The 21,029-nt window shown below is 38.7% G+C and overlaps 1 protein-coding gene across 4 annotated transcripts in view; it reads right to left on the bottom strand.

The window, feature by feature from the left end:
• The window catches only part of TRPC4 (transient receptor potential cation channel subfamily C member 4), a 229,582-nt gene that overhangs the window by 17,704 nt on the left and 190,849 nt on the right, over positions 1-21,029 (bottom strand). For all 4 annotated transcript variants that reach the window (XM_059713815.1, XM_006275347.4, XM_059713884.1 and 1 more), the window contains 4 exons: positions 17,864-18,003; positions 9,364-9,677; positions 6,379-6,574; positions 3,943-4,137 (listed from right to left, as the gene is read on the bottom strand). In XM_059713815.1, the coding sequence (XP_059569798.1) occupies positions 3,943-4,137; positions 6,379-6,574; positions 9,364-9,677; positions 17,864-18,003 (845 nt within the window). The remainder of the gene's footprint in view (positions 1-3,942; positions 4,138-6,378; positions 6,575-9,363; positions 9,678-17,863; positions 18,004-21,029) is intronic.

Raw genomic sequence — 21,029 nt, 5'->3', positions numbered from 1 at the left:
CTGCAGTTACTCCAGTTACAGTAGCATCTCATGTAGATGTGCCCACTGTGTCCCAAACAAAGCATAGATGGAGGCTTGTGAAACTAGTACTGATTAAAATTTCCCATAAACATTTTTTTTTAAATCAAAAATGGAATTAAAAAAAAAATGTTTTCTTTATTTCTCACGGAAATCAGAAAAAAAACAAACATTTTCTCCGTCTTGTTTTCATCACTCTATCCATTGGAAAGTGAGAGAAGGGTTGGATGAAAATAGAAAACGCTAACATATAAGTATGTTGTTTCTTTGTTTCCTCGTCAAACTTTTTCACAAGAAATTTTGGAAAAAATAATATTTTTTCAACATTTCATGCAAAAAGCCATGGCATTTTTATCAATGTTATTTGCAAGCCAGCTGGCTCACTGACTACTTTTGAGCACTTGAAATCAATCATGATAATGGAAGGCTGGGAGCAGGCATCACCCAATTCACACTTTTCACTAACTCTATTACTAAACCTATTGTAAGCATAATCCTTCCCTCTTTTCTCTTTTTCCCAGTTCTTATCTGCATTGCTTTCTTTTCCTTCTGTTGTTGCAACATGAATGATGGTGTTCAAGTTCTTCCCCATTTCTCTAAGGGTCTTGTTAAATATTACACTGTGAGCTGTACAAATGTTGATGGGTGTTATTACTAGCTCAAGTTTGAAGCAGTCACTCTTCAGGACAGCAGGGGCCTGGAGGACTGACTGGTAAGAATCCCTCCTACTCCCATTCCAGGCTTTCCCCCTGCCCCCTGCTCCCAGGGCTCCCCCAGTTCTCTCTCACCCCTGGTGCTCCCTTCCTATCCTTTGGGGCTCCTCCCTGCTCCCCACACCCATGGTTCCTCTTTCCTTCCCATATGCTTACTTGTGGCTGCACACATTGTTTGTCCCAGGGAAACAGGCAAGGAAGGGTTAACCTGTCTATGTGGCCACAGGGACAGGGAGTTCAGGCAGCCACAAGCATGGGGCGGAGGAGCAGTGAGCAGGGATTTGGGTGCTGGGGGAGAACAGTTGCCTGGTCCAGGCCAATGGGAGAGGTGGGGTGAGTGGGTTGTTTACACTAAGGTGTAGGCTAGAGTGGCTACACCTAGTGTAGCACAAACTGTGTATGGGTAGCACAAATTAGAGACAATCTTGCCCTGGTGTAACTGATATAACTTTGTAACTTTGAGCTGCATAATGAGTGCTTAAAACTAGTTTCAGGTGTTAATGTGTGGACAATCCAAGTGTTAAGAGGTCCAGGCACTGCCCAAAACAACTGTGTCACAAGGCCCTAAATTCAATCCTTTCCCCCCATTTTTTGTCAGAACTGATCTTTCTTTGCCACTGCATTTTTATGTCCACTTTAATGTACCTCAGTCTCTTTTTCTCTGTGTGTTTTGTTTCCTGCAGTCTGTTTCAGTGTCCTTTTTCGTGACACCAGTTTTCCCTTTCTGTGGGTTTCTCTTTCCTTCTAGGCCTTCCTCTTCTTGGTCTTTCTTTTTTTACTACGTACATCAATGGCAGTGAAACCAAGCATATTCTCCCTTCATGATGCAAATGCTGTTCCATAGAGTTATGGATTTGAAATATGTGTAAGACTATGTCTTCCCTAAAAGTCCATTCATCCATTGATATTTGGACTAGTTTCACCTGAACTGTCACAGCATGTCTATCACATGTCCATCTCTTCTGCATGCTTTTTTCTATGTGTGTGTCCACCCAGGAAAAAATTGTTATTGATTAAAGTGAATAACAAGGTGAGCCTGTACTATTATTTACTTGTCATTGGTTTGGAAGAGAAAACAAAGACAGAGAAAGCATTATAATGAGGAGAACAACTGGGAAAATATGTAAGTACACACCATCTCCTTCACCTCCATGTAATTGCCCTTTTCTTTGTTCTTTGGGTAAAAAAATAGCACCAGTGAAGTTGGCAGGAATTTCGTCCGTGAGTTCAGGGGAGCCAGAATTTCATTCCTTGTGTCTTCCCTTTACTTATTGCAGATATTTACAATCGGGCAATTGTATATCCGACCATATGACAATCTTTAAGGCATTTATTCTTGTCCTAAACCCTGGACCATGCTTCACCTCTCTTGTGGTGCATCTACACGTGTACTTTACTGTGGAGCTGGCTAATCAGCTCTGCAGTAAAGCATCACTGTCTACATATGTGCCTTTATTAGATCACAGTAAATTAACTCTGTTGTAGGATAGTACTGTCTGGAACAAAGTACTATCCCACAACCGTCATTTAGTGTGCCAAAACACATGTGTGAACAGTGACCTGGACTAGCAGAGGCATGAAGGTGCTACAGTACAGGGGCTGCCTGCCAGCTAGGCCCACAGTGTAGCACATTTGTGTCCCAGCCAGCTCCTCTGCAGAATTGTAAACCTGGGCAGAGCAGCCTAAACTGGCTGCCCCACTCCAGCTCAGTGTGCTGTGGCCCTGGCTGAACTGCACTGGAATTTATTGCTATGTGCTAAATGCACATGTAGATGAACCGTGTGTGTCTCTTTCCAGCCTCCTTATACTCCCTCCCCTTTCCTTATATTCTGTATACTACGATTCTGTGCTGAAAGGAAATAAAGTACTTGTCTTATCCATCCTAATAGACAGTAAAAGAAGAAAAATATTGCTATTTGCATCCAGTCAGTTCCTTCCCATTGAAGAGGTCTCCCCTGTAATGTGAAATTCTCAAATAATTCTGTCAGGACAAACCTATGATAGTAAAAACTTTATAGTTCATTATTTCATATTCTTTATATACTGCATTATGTCTCTATATACAGGTATCACCGACACACTGTAATCAAACATACAGCCACAATACAGCATATAAAGAATATAGATTCTGCCACCTCTATCCTGAATTGCTATTTGATGCATCACAGTCATGTTTTTATGCTTACATTTTATAACTGTGCGATGATGTTATCTTGCTAATCAAACCACCTAGCATGAACCAGCATGGTGACAAGATAACACACCATAATTATTCTATAAGCTGTATCCAGACCATATAAGAGGGAAGGGTATGTCTACAGTGCCTTCCTGCTGAGTGAGGCACCACAGTCAAGGATCAAACCCTAACCACTCTGACCTGCTCAGCTTGTGACCAACTTCAGCACTTAAGCAAAGCAGACGACATGGCATGCCCCAGTGCAACAGAGAAGCTGAGAGTGAAGCTGGAACATATACTTAGAACTTATCTTAACCTTCTCTTTGCATCTAATTGCGGGACTCCATTATGTGCTGAGAAGGTTCACATGGATAGCGTTTGATTTTCAATAGCAGTCCTGGGCTTCGCAGCAAGACAGGACAGACATACCTTAAGGACTAGGGACAGAAATTACATAAACCAATATATGTGATTGGAAACTGGTTCAAATCTGTAACACAGCAGAAGTTCAGTGAACATAAACCACTTTCAAAATGGCCAAAACCAGTTTAAGATAAACTTGGATGGATGTAGCATCAGACTTAAATGATTTAGGTTAAATCAGTTCATTGAATTAATGTCCCAGATCCCCTCCAGATTAGAGTTAACTCAGTCTCCAGGGATGCTTTGTACCTCCCCTGAAATCCCCCTTCACAGGGAGTGGGGGGGTGGCTAGCTTTGGCCCAAGCTGTCTGCTCTGGCAGAGCAGGGAGCCAGAGAGGCATACTCTAGCATTCCCTGGATTCTGACCTGTGCCACTGCAGGCATGTGGCTGCATTTCCAGAATCAAAAGTGAATGTCTGTTCACTTTCTTATTGGTTCAATCTATGCAGCTTAGACTAACCTGCAAAGATTAAATTGATTCAGCCTCCATTTTTTTATTGTCTGTACTTAGCCAAGATATTTTTTTCCAGCTCAGGAAACCTGAGAGACTGTTATCTATACAGAAAGACAGTAGGGTAGATAAAAGGACAAACAGGATGATTTATTCCTTACCCCTATTGTTCCAAAGCTTTCAGGTTTCCTCCGGATCTTTTTCTTGAACAAGTGTCTCCACAGCCATTTAGTCAAATACCAGAGAGACTTTGGGCTTGGTATGACATTGAAAGGAGTGGGTAGAGTTCCTCCTTCTTCAAAGTAACTCATCCAAAGCTTTGTACGAGCAAATTTCCACTCAATGTCTGCATGATCCTGTACAGAAAAATATGACAACAACTGACAACCTGCTAAATTAACAAGATGAAAAACATCCTCTTCCAAGGGGTTCCTAACCTAAACCCAAACATATCTTGAAAAACGAATTAAATTACTTGTAGAAAATCAGCCATCTTTTTTTATGATATAAAGTTTTCAGTACAGAACTTTACTTTTTCTATCCTGGTAAACAAATTCTTTGAATATTGTGTCACCTTTATTTTTTCTTCCATTGGTATATAGTTTTAAAATGATTAAACATGGATCAGGCAGCAGAAGATAATAAAAAATCACTGTATTTATAGTATTTGGCTATAGTATTATATTATCATTTGAACATGTTCTGCAGAGAGTACTTCCCTGGCTTTGCAGTCTGCTGGGTTCTGGCATCAGAGAAATGGAGTCTAAGTAAATCCCATTTGTGGGGGGTTCAGTGATTGCCACCTTGAGAAATCATAAAACAGAGTTCCTCAAGAGAAACTGGCTTGAAAAGAATCCGTTATTATTTTTAAATGTCATTTTAAATGTACCTTGGCCATATTTCTAAATATGCCCCATTTCACAAATTTCAAATTTATTTTTTAAATTTTGAATACTGTTAATGTTGAAAATAATTTTGTATGATATATGTCTCTATATACCTAGACTGGAGGGAGAGACCCAGCTCCACTCAAGGTTCAGAACTTGAACTCTTTTATTGAGTGAAGCTATCAGCCATTTTCCTTAGAAAACAGAGCCACAAATAGGAACCCCCACACCCAATATTACAGTTGTTATGAAACTCCCTTGGGGTGTGAATCTCCTCTCTGCCTGATTTGGACAGCTCTCCCAAAAGATCTTCCTAACCCCTGGATTAGGAGATAAACATTTCTTAATCCCCCTGGGGACTGTTGCACTTTGTATAAATAACAGGTGGTATCACTGGGCACTTTTACACAATGTCTCGGGGTGGGAGAAGGCAGCACTTTAATTAGAATGGTTCTACAAGCCTCTCTAATTTCATAGATACCCAAGCTGATCATACCTCTGCTGCAGTACAGATAAGCATTGATTCTCTTTGTTAATCTGGGGATCTAGTGCCAAACACTTCTATTTTTTTCCCCTGAATTTTAATTTGTGAAAATTTGAAAATGTTTGGACACCTCTAATCATTACTGATCCTGTCCAGGGATCAATAATTTAATCTCACTCATAGATTGTTAATAAAAAGTAAACCCAAAGCTCTTGTGCAGCCAAAGAAAGAATTTTCATTAAGTGAGAAAACACAAATAATGAAAGAAAATCTATAGCTCTCTACTTCATCTTGTTGATGGGTCATCACATCCAACTCTCTTGTACCTTTGCATGCACTGTTAGCAGGAGAATTTGTGGAATTCATACATGAAAAGTTCTCCAAACATGTGAACACGTGCCGTTTTCAAGAACACTGTTCTCTACTATAAGGAATTAGGACGTGTCTGGATTAAAAAATAAGCAGGAGGTGGAGGAGGAATTATTTTTATGATTTACAAGAGCACTAGAAAGTTGAAGCAATTTCCTTGTGGAGTGAGTGGGTGTTTACTTCACAAAAGAAAGAAGGCAGAAGGTAGGCCAGAGTAGCACCTTGAAGACTAACTGTTTCAGAAAAGTATGAGAAGCAACCTACTTCATCAGATGCTAAAGGAAGAAGGGATTTTTTGCATCTATATTTATATGCTTATGTAAATTACAGAGATTTTTTTTTTAATTGGCTAAAAATAACTGAACACCCAGGCCACATTGATTTTATCCTTTATGCTCTACAAGAATTGCTGTACCTAGCACTAAACATTGATTGGGCTTGCTGTCTGGGAAATCATAGGCTTTTAAAGGTTAGTCAATCTGAAGCATGAATAAAAAAAAACAGACATAGAACAGCTTCTTTTAGATCTGTGTTTCTCAGGGCAGATCTTAGAATAGTCAGGGGAGTGTTGACACCCATATATGTGGACAACATCCCTGATACACCTTCTACACCCAACTACAGAATTTGCACCTCAGGGCTAGTTCTTCACTGTTCAAAATTCGGAGAAAATTATTTTGTGGCAAAATCAGTTGTTTGCCAGTCTGTTTGTCCTTCAAGGTAGTGTGATGGAACATGTGAAAGAATCTGTGTATATATTCTATATTTAAATTGAATTTATTGCCAGAAAAACAGGATGTGAGAATGGAGAGAAAATGCTTATTGCAAATGATTAAACAATGAGAAATATAACTTACGGCAATGAGCTGATAAGAATTATTCATCATGGCTATCAGCATGTTGAGCAGAACAACCAGAGAGATGACATTATAGGTTCCAAACATAGTGGCCCCAACAAATTCAGTAAATTCATGCTGTGCTTTCACATTGGTCACATAGAGGTTAATGAGTCCAAATATAGACCAGAAGAGTGATTGCAATGTTTCAAATAATCTGAAAAACAAATAAAAAAGTATTGCCTGATAACAGCAAATATACACACTTTCCCAAATCTTTCCCCAAATACACAGCCAAAGGCCTGTGTGACTGTGGAGGACAGGATTTTGCCCAGTACAGAGACAAATACATAACTTTTTAATTTTAGTTATAGAGGAAACTATGACTAAGGGCATCGTCACATATTACTTTTAGGTTACACAGAGAGCTCTTAACACTTGTTTATCTACACGTTAAAATGGGAAGACTATTTTTAAGCACCCTTTAATCATCTTAAAATTATGTCATTCCAGGGTGGATTTATCTGTGATCTGTGTTACTCAGCTTATGTTACAGTAACATGTGGCACTTCACAGAGATAAGGTGACCAAATATCCATCCTCCAGCATCCCAGGAAGCAGTTTCCTTTCCCTAAGCCCTCCTGTTCTGTGTGGCTAAACTTTCTATCCCTGGAATAACTCCCCGCCTCCCCCAGGAGTGTAACCAGAATAAGCAGCCTATGGAGCACACAGTGCCAACTAGCCAGTTAGCAGCCACTTCACTACCTCCAACCTAACCACCTTCAGCAAAGAAAGGATGAGCCAAAGGCTGTTGCCTTGGACCCCATCCAGTGGCAACTCACAGTTGTGGCCCTAGTCACACACTAGTGGTAAATCACAGTTGCCATTAGACTTCATTGTATAGCCATCTAATTGTAGCTACTTGTCTTTACAGAAGGTCTGCAGAAAGGAGATCAATGTTCCTTCCACATATACTTTTTTGAGATTTTCCACAAATGGCTAGTCATATAGGGCTCTGACACAAGAATTATAGCAAAATGCCATAACTACTGTATATTAGTAAAGGTGTTGGAATACAATGACTTAGGTAAGGTTTTAAATAGTTCTTTGAAAAATGTGTCACAAATTAGAGAGAACACTATAAATGCAGGAGACGAGCTAAATATGGCTCTGAACTCATCAGGCAAGAGATTAAGAGTTTGATGCAAGCTGATAGTTGGAATTGTAAGTAGAGAATTAGGATTCATTACACGTAGCTTGGAGTTTAAACTGTTTTCCATGATATATCTGATGAAATAATACTGTTCCTTTTCAAAGTGAAGGAAAATAAATAACTGGAAGTTATCATTACTTAATTTTAAGAAGAAACATGTAGTGATTGCACATTTAGAAGAGATCCAGTTTAAACAGCCTTGCATTCAGGGTCAATGGTAGTTTGCACTGAATTTTTTTCCTTCACTTGGTTCACTGAATCTTGTGTATCCAATTTATCAGCCATAAAAAGAATCTTGATTTCTAAAATATAAATGGTGTCATCTTATGAATAACACTAATTTTAACAATCAGGCATAGACAAAAGGCTAACAAGATCTGTTTGTAGAGGCAAACCCTAAGTTGGTTAAGTATTTTGTGGCTAAAATTATGCTGTTGTCCCTTTTTTTGGGGGGGGGTGTTGTTTTTGTTTTTATTAGTTCTTACCATTTTTAGTGTAATTAATTCTGCAAATTTCACCCTGGTATAGAATAAACGTTATCACAGACTCATATGACTATTAACAGTAGCACAATGATGGGTGTATGAGCAGGGCACTGCCTAAGGGAAGTGTTGAAATGCAGCTGCGGGGTGTCCTACCCCTTTTCCCCCCTGGAACCCTGCACCTTTCCTGCAGTGGCTCTGGCTCTGGCAAAAGGAAGGGCAGAGAAGCAGCAGCAGCATGCATGGCAAGAGTAGCGGCTGGTGGTTTGCTGCTACTAGAGAAGAATCACTTCTTTTTTTGCTGCCAGAAACAAGGGTTTAAGTGGCCACTCAAGATATATGTCGGCGGCAAAAAAAGGAGGTGACTCCTCCCCCAATAGCCGTGAAACTTCAGCTGTCCTGCAACATTGCTGATCAGGGTGCAGTACTAGCCAGTTACACCTTTGACTATTAATGTTTGCTGGATATATAATTGCAGCTAAGAACTTCAATCAGAGAGCAGCATTCTCTTATAGTAGGTGCTGTATAAATGGAGATAAAAGACAGCCCCTGTCTCATTGAACTTATTACTTAAGTGAAGAAAGGTGAAGTTATACATTACATTTAGACCACACTAAGCCTGTGGAATGATAAGTAGTGTTCAAGTTACAACATTCACATTAAGCGTTAATATAATTTCTTCCCTACATAGCTCTAACTTGCCACAAGAGCTAGGCACAGACATTCAAAAAGATCAAGGTGGAATTGCTCTAAGTTCCACAGTTTTCGGTAAGTGGAGTAGTTTAGACCAGTACCGAACAGAACACACATTTGCCCTTTGGTGGGGGGTACAAATCTTGGACCGGGTTCTGCCATTTTTAAACCAGTCTCTGTGTGCTGAACTTCTGTTCTGAGTACAGACCGGTTTCCAAACACTTATGCCGATAAAAGTGTAATATCTAAACCTCGCCTAGAGGGTTAGAAAATAGGGATGTGGTTAGGAGCCAGGACACCCGAGCACTATCCCAGCTCTAGATGGGGGTGAGCTGCGAACAGTGTTTCCTGGGATGCTGGAAGATTAAAAATTGATTGTTTTATCTCTGTGGAATGAACTGAAATTACCTTAATACGAGCTAGATAGCATGGCCCAGAATTAACCTTTGCCTGATGTGGCATAACATTGAGATACTCAGAGGGCACTTAGCAAGCGTTAACAAGCTTTAATGAGCTTATGTTTTAAGTCCCTTTGATATGGTCTAAGTATAATGTATAACTTCACCCTAAAATATTAAACAAATCTAACAAAAATAGAACTAGAAAGTTTTCACTTACGTTGAAAATGCATTATTCTGCTTTTCACATCGAATGCCTTTGCAGCTTTGGTTTTCCTTTGTTTCATAATAGAAGTACAGCTGGTTCAATCCATTTGCAAAAGCAAGCAGCACAAGGCAGTATATGAACAGAAACTTCAAAATGTCCAGTAACATTCTTCCTAGAGATATTTGTAGAGGTCCCAGGTGAGAATTTGCAGTGAATAATGAGATCAAGCGCAGGGAGCTAAAGATATTTGCAATTGCAAACAATGCCTCAGCCACCAAAGTAGGGTGCCACATATCCCAGTATTCTCGTGGGTGTAACCCACTGTACTGGAAACAAAACAGAAAAGAGAAGGTTATTTTTCTGTTTGCATAAAGAAACCAAAATGGTCCAGCCATCCTGCTCAGGCACCAATAGTATGAAAAGCATGGGATGAAGAGACATACTAGACATACCACAAAGGAGATTACAATCTTAATACAACAGATAGGAGTGTTTTGTATGTACTCAGAATCTTTGTCTGAAGGATGGTTTAATGCTAGGCCTTTTTTGTTTTGTTTTGATTTTGTTGCAATGAAAGGAACACATCTGACCTTTCTGCTGTTAATGTCTGTGAGAGACAATAGAAAAGTAACTCTTGGCATAGCTATGCAGAAAATTTATGGTAGTCTGACATTCCAGAAATGTTGAAATTTAGGACTACAATGTCAGTGAGACTCTAATGAGTAAGGACTTAATTTATAAAAATGTGATGGATCAAGGCCTAGATAATCATTGCAGAGTTGCAATAAATGACATACATAAAGAATATGAATGAAATGTAATCAGTGAAAATATCTAATTGTTCTTCCTTTGAGCCAAGCTTACCTTTGATTGATCATTAAAACTGAATCTTTAACATTCCAAGCCTATCACTGGATTCCACGGAGATGAAAGCTGATAGTTTCAAATGAAGCCTTTCTACATATTATTACCTACTTCTTATTTACTGAATATTGTTATTATGTTCTTTCCTTAAACAGGATAACAGAAACTATAATCCTCGTCCGGAGGTGCTTTACAGATTAAATCCAAGTGACAATGAAATATACACACTGAACAGAAAAAAAGGACCAGAATGTAATCTATTTATTCATTTTATGCTATATTGTATCTATCTACATATTTACATTGCCCTCAATGCACAAAAGTACCTCTATATCTTGCAAACATTGATGGTTTTAATCTTCATAATACCTCTGTGAGGCAGGGAAATGTTATCTTCATTATACAGATGGTAACTGAAGCACAAAGCAGAATATGAAGTATTCCTAATACTGCTATTCAGAAAATCCCAGAAGAAAAAAAGTACAGTAGAGTCCCACCTTTATTCTCTCAGTAACCTACATGAAATCTTTTCTCAGTTTATAGGTCGAAAGATGTTTTTGGTCACACACAATGTTCAGGTTGGAAGTGTCCCCAGTTCAATCTGTTGGAGGCTTACCCTAATTCCCTGTCCATTAGACCATACTTCCTACTTCAATTACCGAATGTTCAGAATTAAGCATCAACTGACATAATGGAACCAATACAAAAATAATCTGCTACCTGAATCACTAACCATCAGTTCAGTTGTGACTGCAGAACTTTTATTACTTATGATGAGAGAAAAAAAGATGGATCATGGCTGAATTTGCAATGCTAGCTAGGTAAAAAAAAGACTTTTTTTTTCTATAGCAATATATAGAATAAATTATATTCTACTGCAAGTTTCCATGATGACTTAAAGACCTATTAATAATAATCATACAATCTACTAAAGGGTTGACTCTACCAGATTGACAGGAAAAGAGACAGGACAAACTGTTTAGGGAAGATATAGAGAGGTTTGAGGGGAAATAAATAAGATACAAATAATGAATGTAATAATGAGATTTTTTATGACAATATTTGAAGATGGAAATAGAGGAATCTCTTTGTGGAAGGGAATTGGAAGATTTCCAAGTGCCAGGGTTATAAATGAAGTGTTAAGCTGAAGAGGTGCGGAAATGAAGAGAGAGGGAACAAAGGGGAATTGGGAGAAAGTTAGGGTCTTGTCAGACTTTACGCTATATGCCGAATAAATGTTAATCAGCTTAGTGTTATTTGGCTTAGTGAAGCAGTCACAAGGGAAAGTGAAAAACCTGCTCTGACTGCCCCTCACCTGCACAGCTGTGACTTGCCACTAGAGGTTTGGTGAGCAGGGGCAGGACTAGGAGCTGGGGGAAGGACAGACTTGCTGCTCCTGCTTGGCAGAGCAAGTGCTTTAGCCCCGGAGTGCCTGGCAGCCACAGTATGCCCTGCCACCATTTGGACAGCTCTGCTCCTGGCAGCGCGAGCAGTGGTGGGAAGCACTATGACCACCAGGTGCTCCAGGACTGTGGTGTTCACTTTGCCAGGTGTCTCCAGGAGTCAAGACACTGTGCCCAGCCCTGCTGTACCTTGTATCCTGCTCTCACCCACTGCTTTCTGGGATGCTGGAGGCCTTCAGCTTGGGTGGAAAAGCTGTGGAGAGTGGCCACATGGTAATGGAACAGGAGAAAATTAGGCGGATTTCAGATAATACTGCCCTAGAGTGGCACACCATTAAGATGAATAATGAGTGCTTTAAGCCACTTAAAAGATATTAACATGCAACCAGTCCAGGTGTTAAGAGCTTGTTTTTTTAAAATAAGGAATATGAAGGAGAGAACTGAAAATGACCTGAACAGATTGAGCCTGGTAGATGGGTAGCCACTGAAAGAGTAGGAAGGTGGTAGGAGAGGAGGGGAAGAAAGATATGCACAATTTTGCAGAGGGAGGATTTGAGAGATGGAGTTTCAGAAGGGCACTGGAGTCAGGCTTCAGAGGATCCCACCCCTAGCTCTGTTGAAAGAAGATTCCTAAGCTCTGATGAGTAAAGCAGAAAAGAAGGAAGTGGTGCCACCCCTCCCACATTTATTCAATAGCCAGAAATTAGAGCTGGGATGTGCCACAAGACTGTGTGCTACTCTAAAAGTTGGATGTGGAAATTGTTTAGATGTCATATTTGGACCACATGTGAGCAACATAGGAAATCAGTTAGGCTTTGTCCTAATCTGAATCAGTATAAAATGATACCCCACAGCAAACCTGATTCTTAGGGTACTTGTACACATGATGGTCATCACAATGTACACGTGACAAAAATGCAATTTGAGTGGCTTAATGGTGCCATGCATTTCACATGCACCAGTTTGGGGGGTTTAAAATGACTTTGCCTCATTGCAAACTAAACTACCTCTGGATGTAGTTCAGTTTGCAAAGTTGCAAAATGCGATGATGCAGCTGTCAGCTCACCTCCCAGCTCTGAGAGATGTGGGCAGGCTCCTCAGAAAAAAAGGATTAGGACCCTTGCTTCTTCTGCCTTCAGCAGGTGCCTGGCACACCCACCTGGGGAGCAGCGCTTGGCAAGTTTCCAGCCGGCAGGCTCAGGGAACAGTTGGATCAGGCCAGGTGCTGCCTCCAAGCTGTGCCAGCACCCGGCCCATGAGTAGCCCTCCTGTGTGGCCCTGGGGTATCACTGCCATGGAGGGAAGCACTGGGGGGAGAGATGGGGGCACAGCTCAGGGCCTGCTCAGCCCTCTGGCAGCTTGTCCCTTAGCCACAGGCAGGCTCTGGTTCCATGAAAAAAAAGCAAAGGATCAGGCCCCTCGCCACAACATTATGGAAAAGTGGAAATGGTGGGTTTCAATTTCAACCCATCGTTTCAATTCAGGGGGCATCAAATAAAACCTTGGGGATTAAACCCCCATCACATGTACACATGCTCTTAAAGTCTATTTAATGCTAAAACCTTCCTTTGCCTGAGAGGAAGTGACCCCACATCTCCCACCCCGCAAGGGAGTGATCTCATTCCAGGTTTATAAGGTTTTGGTAGTAAAGGAGGGAAATTGCTCTCTCATTCTCTCCTGTTAAATCTGTTCCACAGTACATGGAATAATTACATATTTATTGGACGAAAGAAAGAAAGAGAGAACAGCTGATGGTCTAGCTTAAGGCACTCAGGTGGAAGGAAAACAGAAAAAGCCAAAAAGTACACTTATTGCAGACACTCAACTATGCAAATCAAAATTGCCAACTTGTACTAGTTTCTGTAAATTGCTCATATAACCAGTTTTCTCAGATCCTTGAATATTTAATATATGCAATTATTAGTAGTATTATAAGCACAGTTTGTTGACAAGATTCATGCTTAATGGTACTCACTATAAAATTTACATCACACCAAGATCTGTAAAAAGCAACTATAGGACAGTGAGATTTGTCATTTAAGAGACTATCCAGTGTTGTATACAGTGTTGCATATTGTTTGTGGCAATGGCCGCTTGATGATTCAAAGGCAGGAAAGCACAGACATATACCTTGCCTCCTCAGTAGTTTATGGCATTCATTCTGCTGTTCAGTGTTGCAAAGGTCTGACTTCAATTGAGCTTTGAAGCAGGCTCTGCGTGGGTCATTATGTTATATCAATCAGCTTATGGCAAACCACAGTATTTGGGTTTTTATGTTGCTTGTGTATAGCCAAAATGTGAAATATCTTAACAGCTTCCACATACCACTTTAAACTCATATACAACCTTTGCATGCAGCAGAGGTAGTCATCCATTAAATAACTGTTTAATATTACATATCATCTACTAGCTAGCTAAGGAAAAATACATAAGCCACATTAATTGAAAGTGGAAGAAAGCAAGGCATAGGTAGAGTAAGCATTAGGACTTAAAAGCAAATGTATCATGAATATAAATGACACCAAAGGAATATGAAATAACAGCTCTTAATGATGATTATTCATAGAAATTCAAACAAAGATTAACATCTCAGCCAGCTGTAGGCACTGGGAAATTGGCCAGGTACTTTTTCCTGCTCCTCTAAAAGAAAACTACAACTTGAAAGGAGCATAGAGAGGTGTAATATGGTCTACTTATAGAGATGTGAATCAGAAGACCTGGTTCTAGTCACACATCTGCCACTGACCATCTGTCTGACCTTGGTCAAATCCTATACAATTCTTGGTAGCACATTTTTCTTATCTAGAATGAAAGGTTAAAAAAAAATTAGCCACCTTGCTTTGAACCTTTTGGCTGAAAGGTGCTACATATATGTAAGCTCTTGCTATTTTATAATGTTTGCCACAATCTTTACAGTTAAGGCTGCATTTTAGAAAATGAGGGGAAAATGATGAGGGAAAATCAGGCCAACTGCAACATTTGTGAAGAAAAGAGAGTATGCTTTTCTTTACTATGGAATTACTATCTAGGTGACTGCCTGGTCTTTGGAACTGACCAAACATTAATCACAATCATTTTACAATGGCAAAGAGATAATCAGAAGGTCCCAGTTTTTGAAGCACTAGTAACTCGGACCCCTCCCCCCCCCCACATCATTTTACTGTTAAGCAAGAACAAACAATATGAAGCTGACTGAGACAATAAGTATATAGTCCTACAATGTCACTATACCGTCACTTTTCAGAGCAGGATTCCACTCCAGCTATAAACTTCTGCCCCAGAAGTAGAAGATTTAGACAGCATTTCATGTCAGTGGACAAGTACCACTTGTTCAATAAAATCACCCATGTGCAATCTCTTATAGGTGAAAATACACAGCAGTAGAAAGCACACTTCAGTTTCATAAAGCATCCTTGAATATAATAAAACTAATGGGGTTTGCATCTGATACAGAAAGTGGAATTTGATATAACAGTACGAAACATACCATTTGGTCATAATACAATTGTTACCATTTGTCTTAAAGTACAGATAGATCTAATTATGTTTATAATTCTCAATCAAAACAGGTCTCTTAAAATCGATCATGCCTTTATGAACATAAAATGTATGGCATTTATAACCATGTATAATTTAACAATGCAGACAGAAAGAATATATAATGGAATATGTACTGAATAACTAAAATGTCTTTTTGATTTCTTTTTCATTTTTAATAAGTATAACATTATTTTTATCTTTATCCTTATCAACAGGCATAGAAGAGCCCTTTCTCTGGGTGGTATTTAGAGGCTATTTGGTTCAGAACTATGAGCTTTTGTAGGCAACAATTTACTTTATCAGATGCTATGAATGAACTGGAAGAGCCGATAAAGATATAAAACATCTATCCCATCTTGAAACTGGGGTAGGAAATGAGCAAAGATGGTTCTAAGTCACCTTTACATTTCTATGACTCTGGGACCAGCTCTGGTTATAACTTAGCTCACCTTATGGGTTGCTATAAGGAATAGTCATCCGCTTGTTGCTTTAAAGCACGAGTAATATTATTTTTTCTTGGGAATATCTGCTAGTGGCATAGAAGTACTATTCTTTTTACACAAAGGAGTTTATTCAGGAGGGCTGTCTGACTGTTCTGTGTTGGAATGATTCTCAGCAGCTGGAGCATATCTGAGAATTGGGCATATATATTTATTGCAACAAATACAAGCAAAACTATATTTCAGGAAAAGCAGGCACGCAAGGTTTGGCAAATAAAAGTAATGGGCATTTATCAGAATAGAAGCAATGGTAGTATTTGGAACCCCTTTTAACCTCATTTATTGTACAGCTGGGAAACTATATTTTGAGAATTTGAAATGAATGCAGGAAGTTAATAAGTTAACCTTTCATTATTTCAGTTCATTGCATCATTTGCATTGTTTGTGGTCTCTGTTTCAGTGAAAATGGAGGTGAAAAAAGAAAGAACAAAGGATGGTTAGATTTAAAATAAACAGCAAGGAGAGCTGCAAAACTACAGGCTATGTTTTGTGGATTGTATTTACATTTTGATTATGATTGGCATCATAATGTTAATTTGGAAGGTAATGGATGCATATTATTCCTGACACTGTCACCTTACCAACGACACAAGCTGTTTGAGAGATGAAAGGATTATTATGGTTTCAAATTAATTCTAAAGTGAATAATTGGACATCTACAATGCTTAAGAAGGGTTTTGCATTATCAATGTGCTTATCATTCTGCAAGTTGGAACAGTGAAATAGCTATTGTGAAGTGGTATTTTTAAATGAGAGGACAGTTTACTAGCTTAGAATATCAGTGCCTCCCAAGACCACTTTTGAGCGGTGCACAGGGTCTGGGTTTTAGCCATAGCTCAGAGGCACCCTGGAGGGTTTAAGTTAGCATGGCCAGCCACTTCCACCCTGCCGGGTGTAGGGGTATATCATAAATGGGAGGTGATGAATCAGAATTGTGTAAGGTCTCTGTTCTGCTCTATCAATTATCAGCTGGCATATGGACCCTTCTGGACATATGGCCAAATGGCATAAATTTGAGAAGCTCTTAAACTGATTTAAACATTTACCAAAGCTGCAGCCAGCACAGCTGTGGCTTGAGAATAGGAAGCTATATTCATCTCCTTCATACCTGCTCTCCTTTTACTGAGCCAATGCATTTTGGCACAGGTGAATATATTCCCCAGTACATATTGGATGGCTGGTGGCAAAGCAGTTGAAGTACATCATTAACTAAATGATGATGATGGCAAACAAATAAGCAAGTTATTTTGGCCATGGCATCGCGACAGCTATGTGACAAGTCATGACAAATTTTTCAAGGAATAGTATGTGATAGTATTCTATCAACCACAACCATTCTGAAATCTGAATATATCATTTTATGATGAATATTCATGATGTTATTGATTTACAGGGGAAACAGGGAAAATGCAATGTGCTTCACAGTTTTGAAGAGAATGAACATGTCTAAGGTTTATATTTTAAATATTGAAAATGTCAGTTTTATTAAAAACACAAAAAAGATCTAGATGAACAAAATGGACATATTTTAACTAACTATATCTCTGTTGAGCAAACCCTCCCCACACCCCCCTACCAAAATATTTCAGTTAATTGTTTGAATTGGGCTAATTTTGAATATCAAAACCAAAATGTGAGAATCTTCCGGGGGGGGGGGGGGGAGGCTTATTTTTCTAATTTGGAACTTATTTTTTTATGCAACCTATTTCAAAGCATTATACATTTTTTCTGAACAACCATGAAAATAAAGCCTCATTTCAAGAAATTATGGATAGATTCTCTGACACAAACATTCTTGGACAAATTCCCACACTGAATAATAGTAAGGCTTTGCATTTTATAACACTTCTCACCTAACAATCTTCAAATGCCATGTACAGATGCTAATGAATTTAGCCTCCTAACATCCCTGTGATATATATAAGAAGCATTAACTCATTCTCAGTTGGGAAAAACTAAAAGCACATTAGTAAGACTATTGCATATAATTGTCCTACCAGGAACAAAAAACCCCAGCTCCCCTGATTCCTATTATTGTGGCTTAATGTCTCACCATAGATGCAAAAGATTAATTGAGAACACTGGACAGCTACATTACCATGACACTGAAGAAAGAATCAAGTACAGAAATAAAGCAAAAAAAATGAGCTTAGATACTAAAATATTTGCTCATCAAGTTTAGCTGAACAATAAATGAATAATTACCTTTGAGTAGGCAACAAGTTTCAAAGAAATTGTTGCCAAGTATAAGGAGTTCATCACGAAATCCATTAGGTTCCACCAGTCATGAATGTAATCCTGAAGTCCACCATCCCACATCTGCTTAATTTCACCCCAGATAAAACCTGTAAATATAAAAGTATTCCTTCTAAGCATGTTTTTCAAAGCATGTCAGTCTTAGATTTCTCATTCTTGTTTTCAAATTTATTTTCATTCAAAAGTATACAGCTGAATTTTCTTCTGCTTACTTTTTCTTTTCATTTTAATGGGGAAAAATAAACAAAAGAAAAATGAACCAAACTGCTATCTGATAAAGGCAACTCTTCCCAAATTTTGTCCTTGACTATGTTGTAATGGAACTTAATGGAAACTACATGATTATAGAAAGTGGCCTCAATTTCAATTGAAATTTTCACCATTGCAAGGAATAGAAATCTTGACTTTTATTCATGATAAGCAAGTAACAAGTCCCTATTTCCCAACAGTGTCTTTAGCAAAATATTTCTAGTAGAAACATTAAAAAATATTGTTCATTTACTTTGAACTTGGCTAATGGGAAACTGTTCTTAGGCAGACAGTGCACATATCACTTTAGACAGGGCAATATAGAACTATTTCATGCCACTGGGAACGTTTGCATCTCATCTGATGTGAGCTCAACTTAATAGCACCAGTGAGAGTCATGTGAAAAATAAAGCATCCCTCAGAAGAATGCAATGAATTAATGCTCACATAATATGAGGCTGTTAAATGACAACATGCCATTTTAGTGTAAGCTTTACATAAATATCTACAGGGTTTTTTATATTAATATACGGTGGGGATTTCATATTTTTCAGTTTTACTTTTCATTTGTCTAAGTGAATTCAAGTAACATTACAGATGCCACATTAAAAGCAGGACTGGAAATAGGCATGGGCAAACTGGGCAGCTGACTAGGGTCCGGACAGAAAAGGAGCCCCAATATGGTGAAAATAATAATTATGATCATTATTATCATTATCTGGTGAAGTGGGGCCCAATACTAAAAGTTCATCCAGGGCTGCCAGGAGTCTAGGTACAGTGCTGATTAAAAGTAAAAGAGATTGAAACTCTGTATATTTTGGGAAACAATCCCACATTTTTTTTCAATATCTGATTTGGCAACTGTTCCTAAGTATTTTCCTTAAGTGACTTAAAGCAAAAGCCTAATGAGTTTTATATCAATGAAGTCTAAGATTAGAACTTGACTTTCAGTCCTAACATTGTCACCTGATGGCCTTCCCTTAGGCCTGCTTTCCAAGAAGTATTCTTTTCTTTACTTTCATTTCTGGCAAAAAGGACCACACACAAGAAACATGGAGACAACTGTGTAGGTGGAAATTCCCCCTTTAAGGAAGCCGTACCAAGAGCTGCACCCGTATCATCACATCTAAGAATAGCCTTCCTTGATTCTTCAAGATTAAGTAATGGCTAAGGAAATTATTCAAAAACAGTGCTGAATGGCACTGGGATGATTAGCAGGACAAAAGCTTAGGGGAGCAAAGTACTTCTACTGATATCTTTTAAACTGGGAGCTATTCTCCTGTAAAATAATTCTTAGTAGCATAGCCTGAAAGCTCTAACTAAAAAACTAACAGAGTATATTCAGATTGAAAAAGAAATGGCGGTAACTGTTTTTGTTTGTGATCAGTTTCATGAACATAAAGCAGATATATTATACAAATTGGTTCAAAGCATTTCCTTGGTTTCAGAAAATGAAAATTGTCAAGGTTGTTTTTAACTGTGAAACGTAGACCTATTATAGCATTCTTATAGCTATAATAACACGCTTTTAAAAAGTGCCTATAAATAGCAAATTTGACTGTTTCATTGACCAACACAAACTGATCCAAACAACCAATACTGTCAGCTTCATTCAGCAGTTGCTAAACTATGGAGAATACATTTTATTCCAGAAACATCATATGCTGATGGTTCCAAACAATTTTTTCTAGGATTTTTGGTTCATGGAAGATTTCAGTAATGGTGACCTTAATCTGAGCAAAACCATTTATCAAAAATTGAAAATCCTTAGAAATAAGAAACCCTACATTTTTACTTGCTTTACCCAAGATGTCTTCTTCTGGCTAGGATTTATTGGTGATATTTCTTATTGGATCATCTGTATATTAGATAAGCTTTCAAGCACAAAGTGCCCATCCTTCTTAAGACTGGCTCGTCTTTTGGCCTGTTTTAAATGCTACCATCCAGGTTAAGGCACCTGAATGCAAATTCTGCAAATAAATATAGGAAAAGAAAGCAAATGACTAAAATTACAGGGGGATCCTAATCACCCATTGTCCAAGATAGGCACATATTTGATTCTATTTCATTAAAAAAAGATTTCTGCTGATTAGTGGTTCTATCTACATGAGATGCTACTGCGCAGTTGTTACTGTGCATTTTTTAGTATTTATATTAGCACTTATATTTAGTAATTTTACATTACTTAGTACAAAATAAATGAGCAGCAACCAGAGTTACTGTGCAGTAGAACTGGCAAGTTTCTTTTTAGGTGACACTACTGTGCAGTAGCTTAATAATACTGCCCAATAGCATATTAGCACTGTCTGCGGTGTGACATGCTACTGTGCAGTATTTTTCAGCTACTGCATTGTCAGTGCCCCATGTAGACGTGCCCAGTGAAGAACTTCCTTCCTTCCTTCTTTCCTTCATGTAATTTGATAGATGTATTCCATTACAAAACAATTAACCATGTCATATGACTCTGTTATTCATTAATAATAGATTTGGTTAGAATTTTTAAAGCCAGTTCATCAAACCCAAAATGTTTTGTCTGAAATGTCTAGGATTTGAATATATTTCAGAAAATCTAGATTCACAGCTGACTATGGACTCTGGTGTTCTCATTGTCTGCTCTACCATGCACTTTTACCAGCCAACTGCAAGCACGTAGGCCCAAGCTCCAAGATAACCACCTCCCCCCCGCAGTGGATTTCCTTGGCTCCATGCCTCCTGGTGCTTTGAGGATCCATTGTCTGGAGTCTGAATGTTTTGGGTGTCTAAGCTCTTACTGGAGCTTGACACTAGGGTTATGAGAAACAGCACCATTTCATTTCGGCTTCCATTTCAACATTTTGATGGGACAGTGTTTCATTCTGAGTTTGTT

The sequence above is a fragment of the Alligator mississippiensis genome, chromosome 1, assembly GCF_030867095.1.
Source record: "Alligator mississippiensis isolate rAllMis1 chromosome 1, rAllMis1, whole genome shotgun sequence".
NCBI lineage: Eukaryota > Metazoa > Chordata > Crocodylia > Alligatoridae > Alligator > Alligator mississippiensis.
This window is presented reverse-complemented; position numbering and strand designations above follow the sequence as displayed.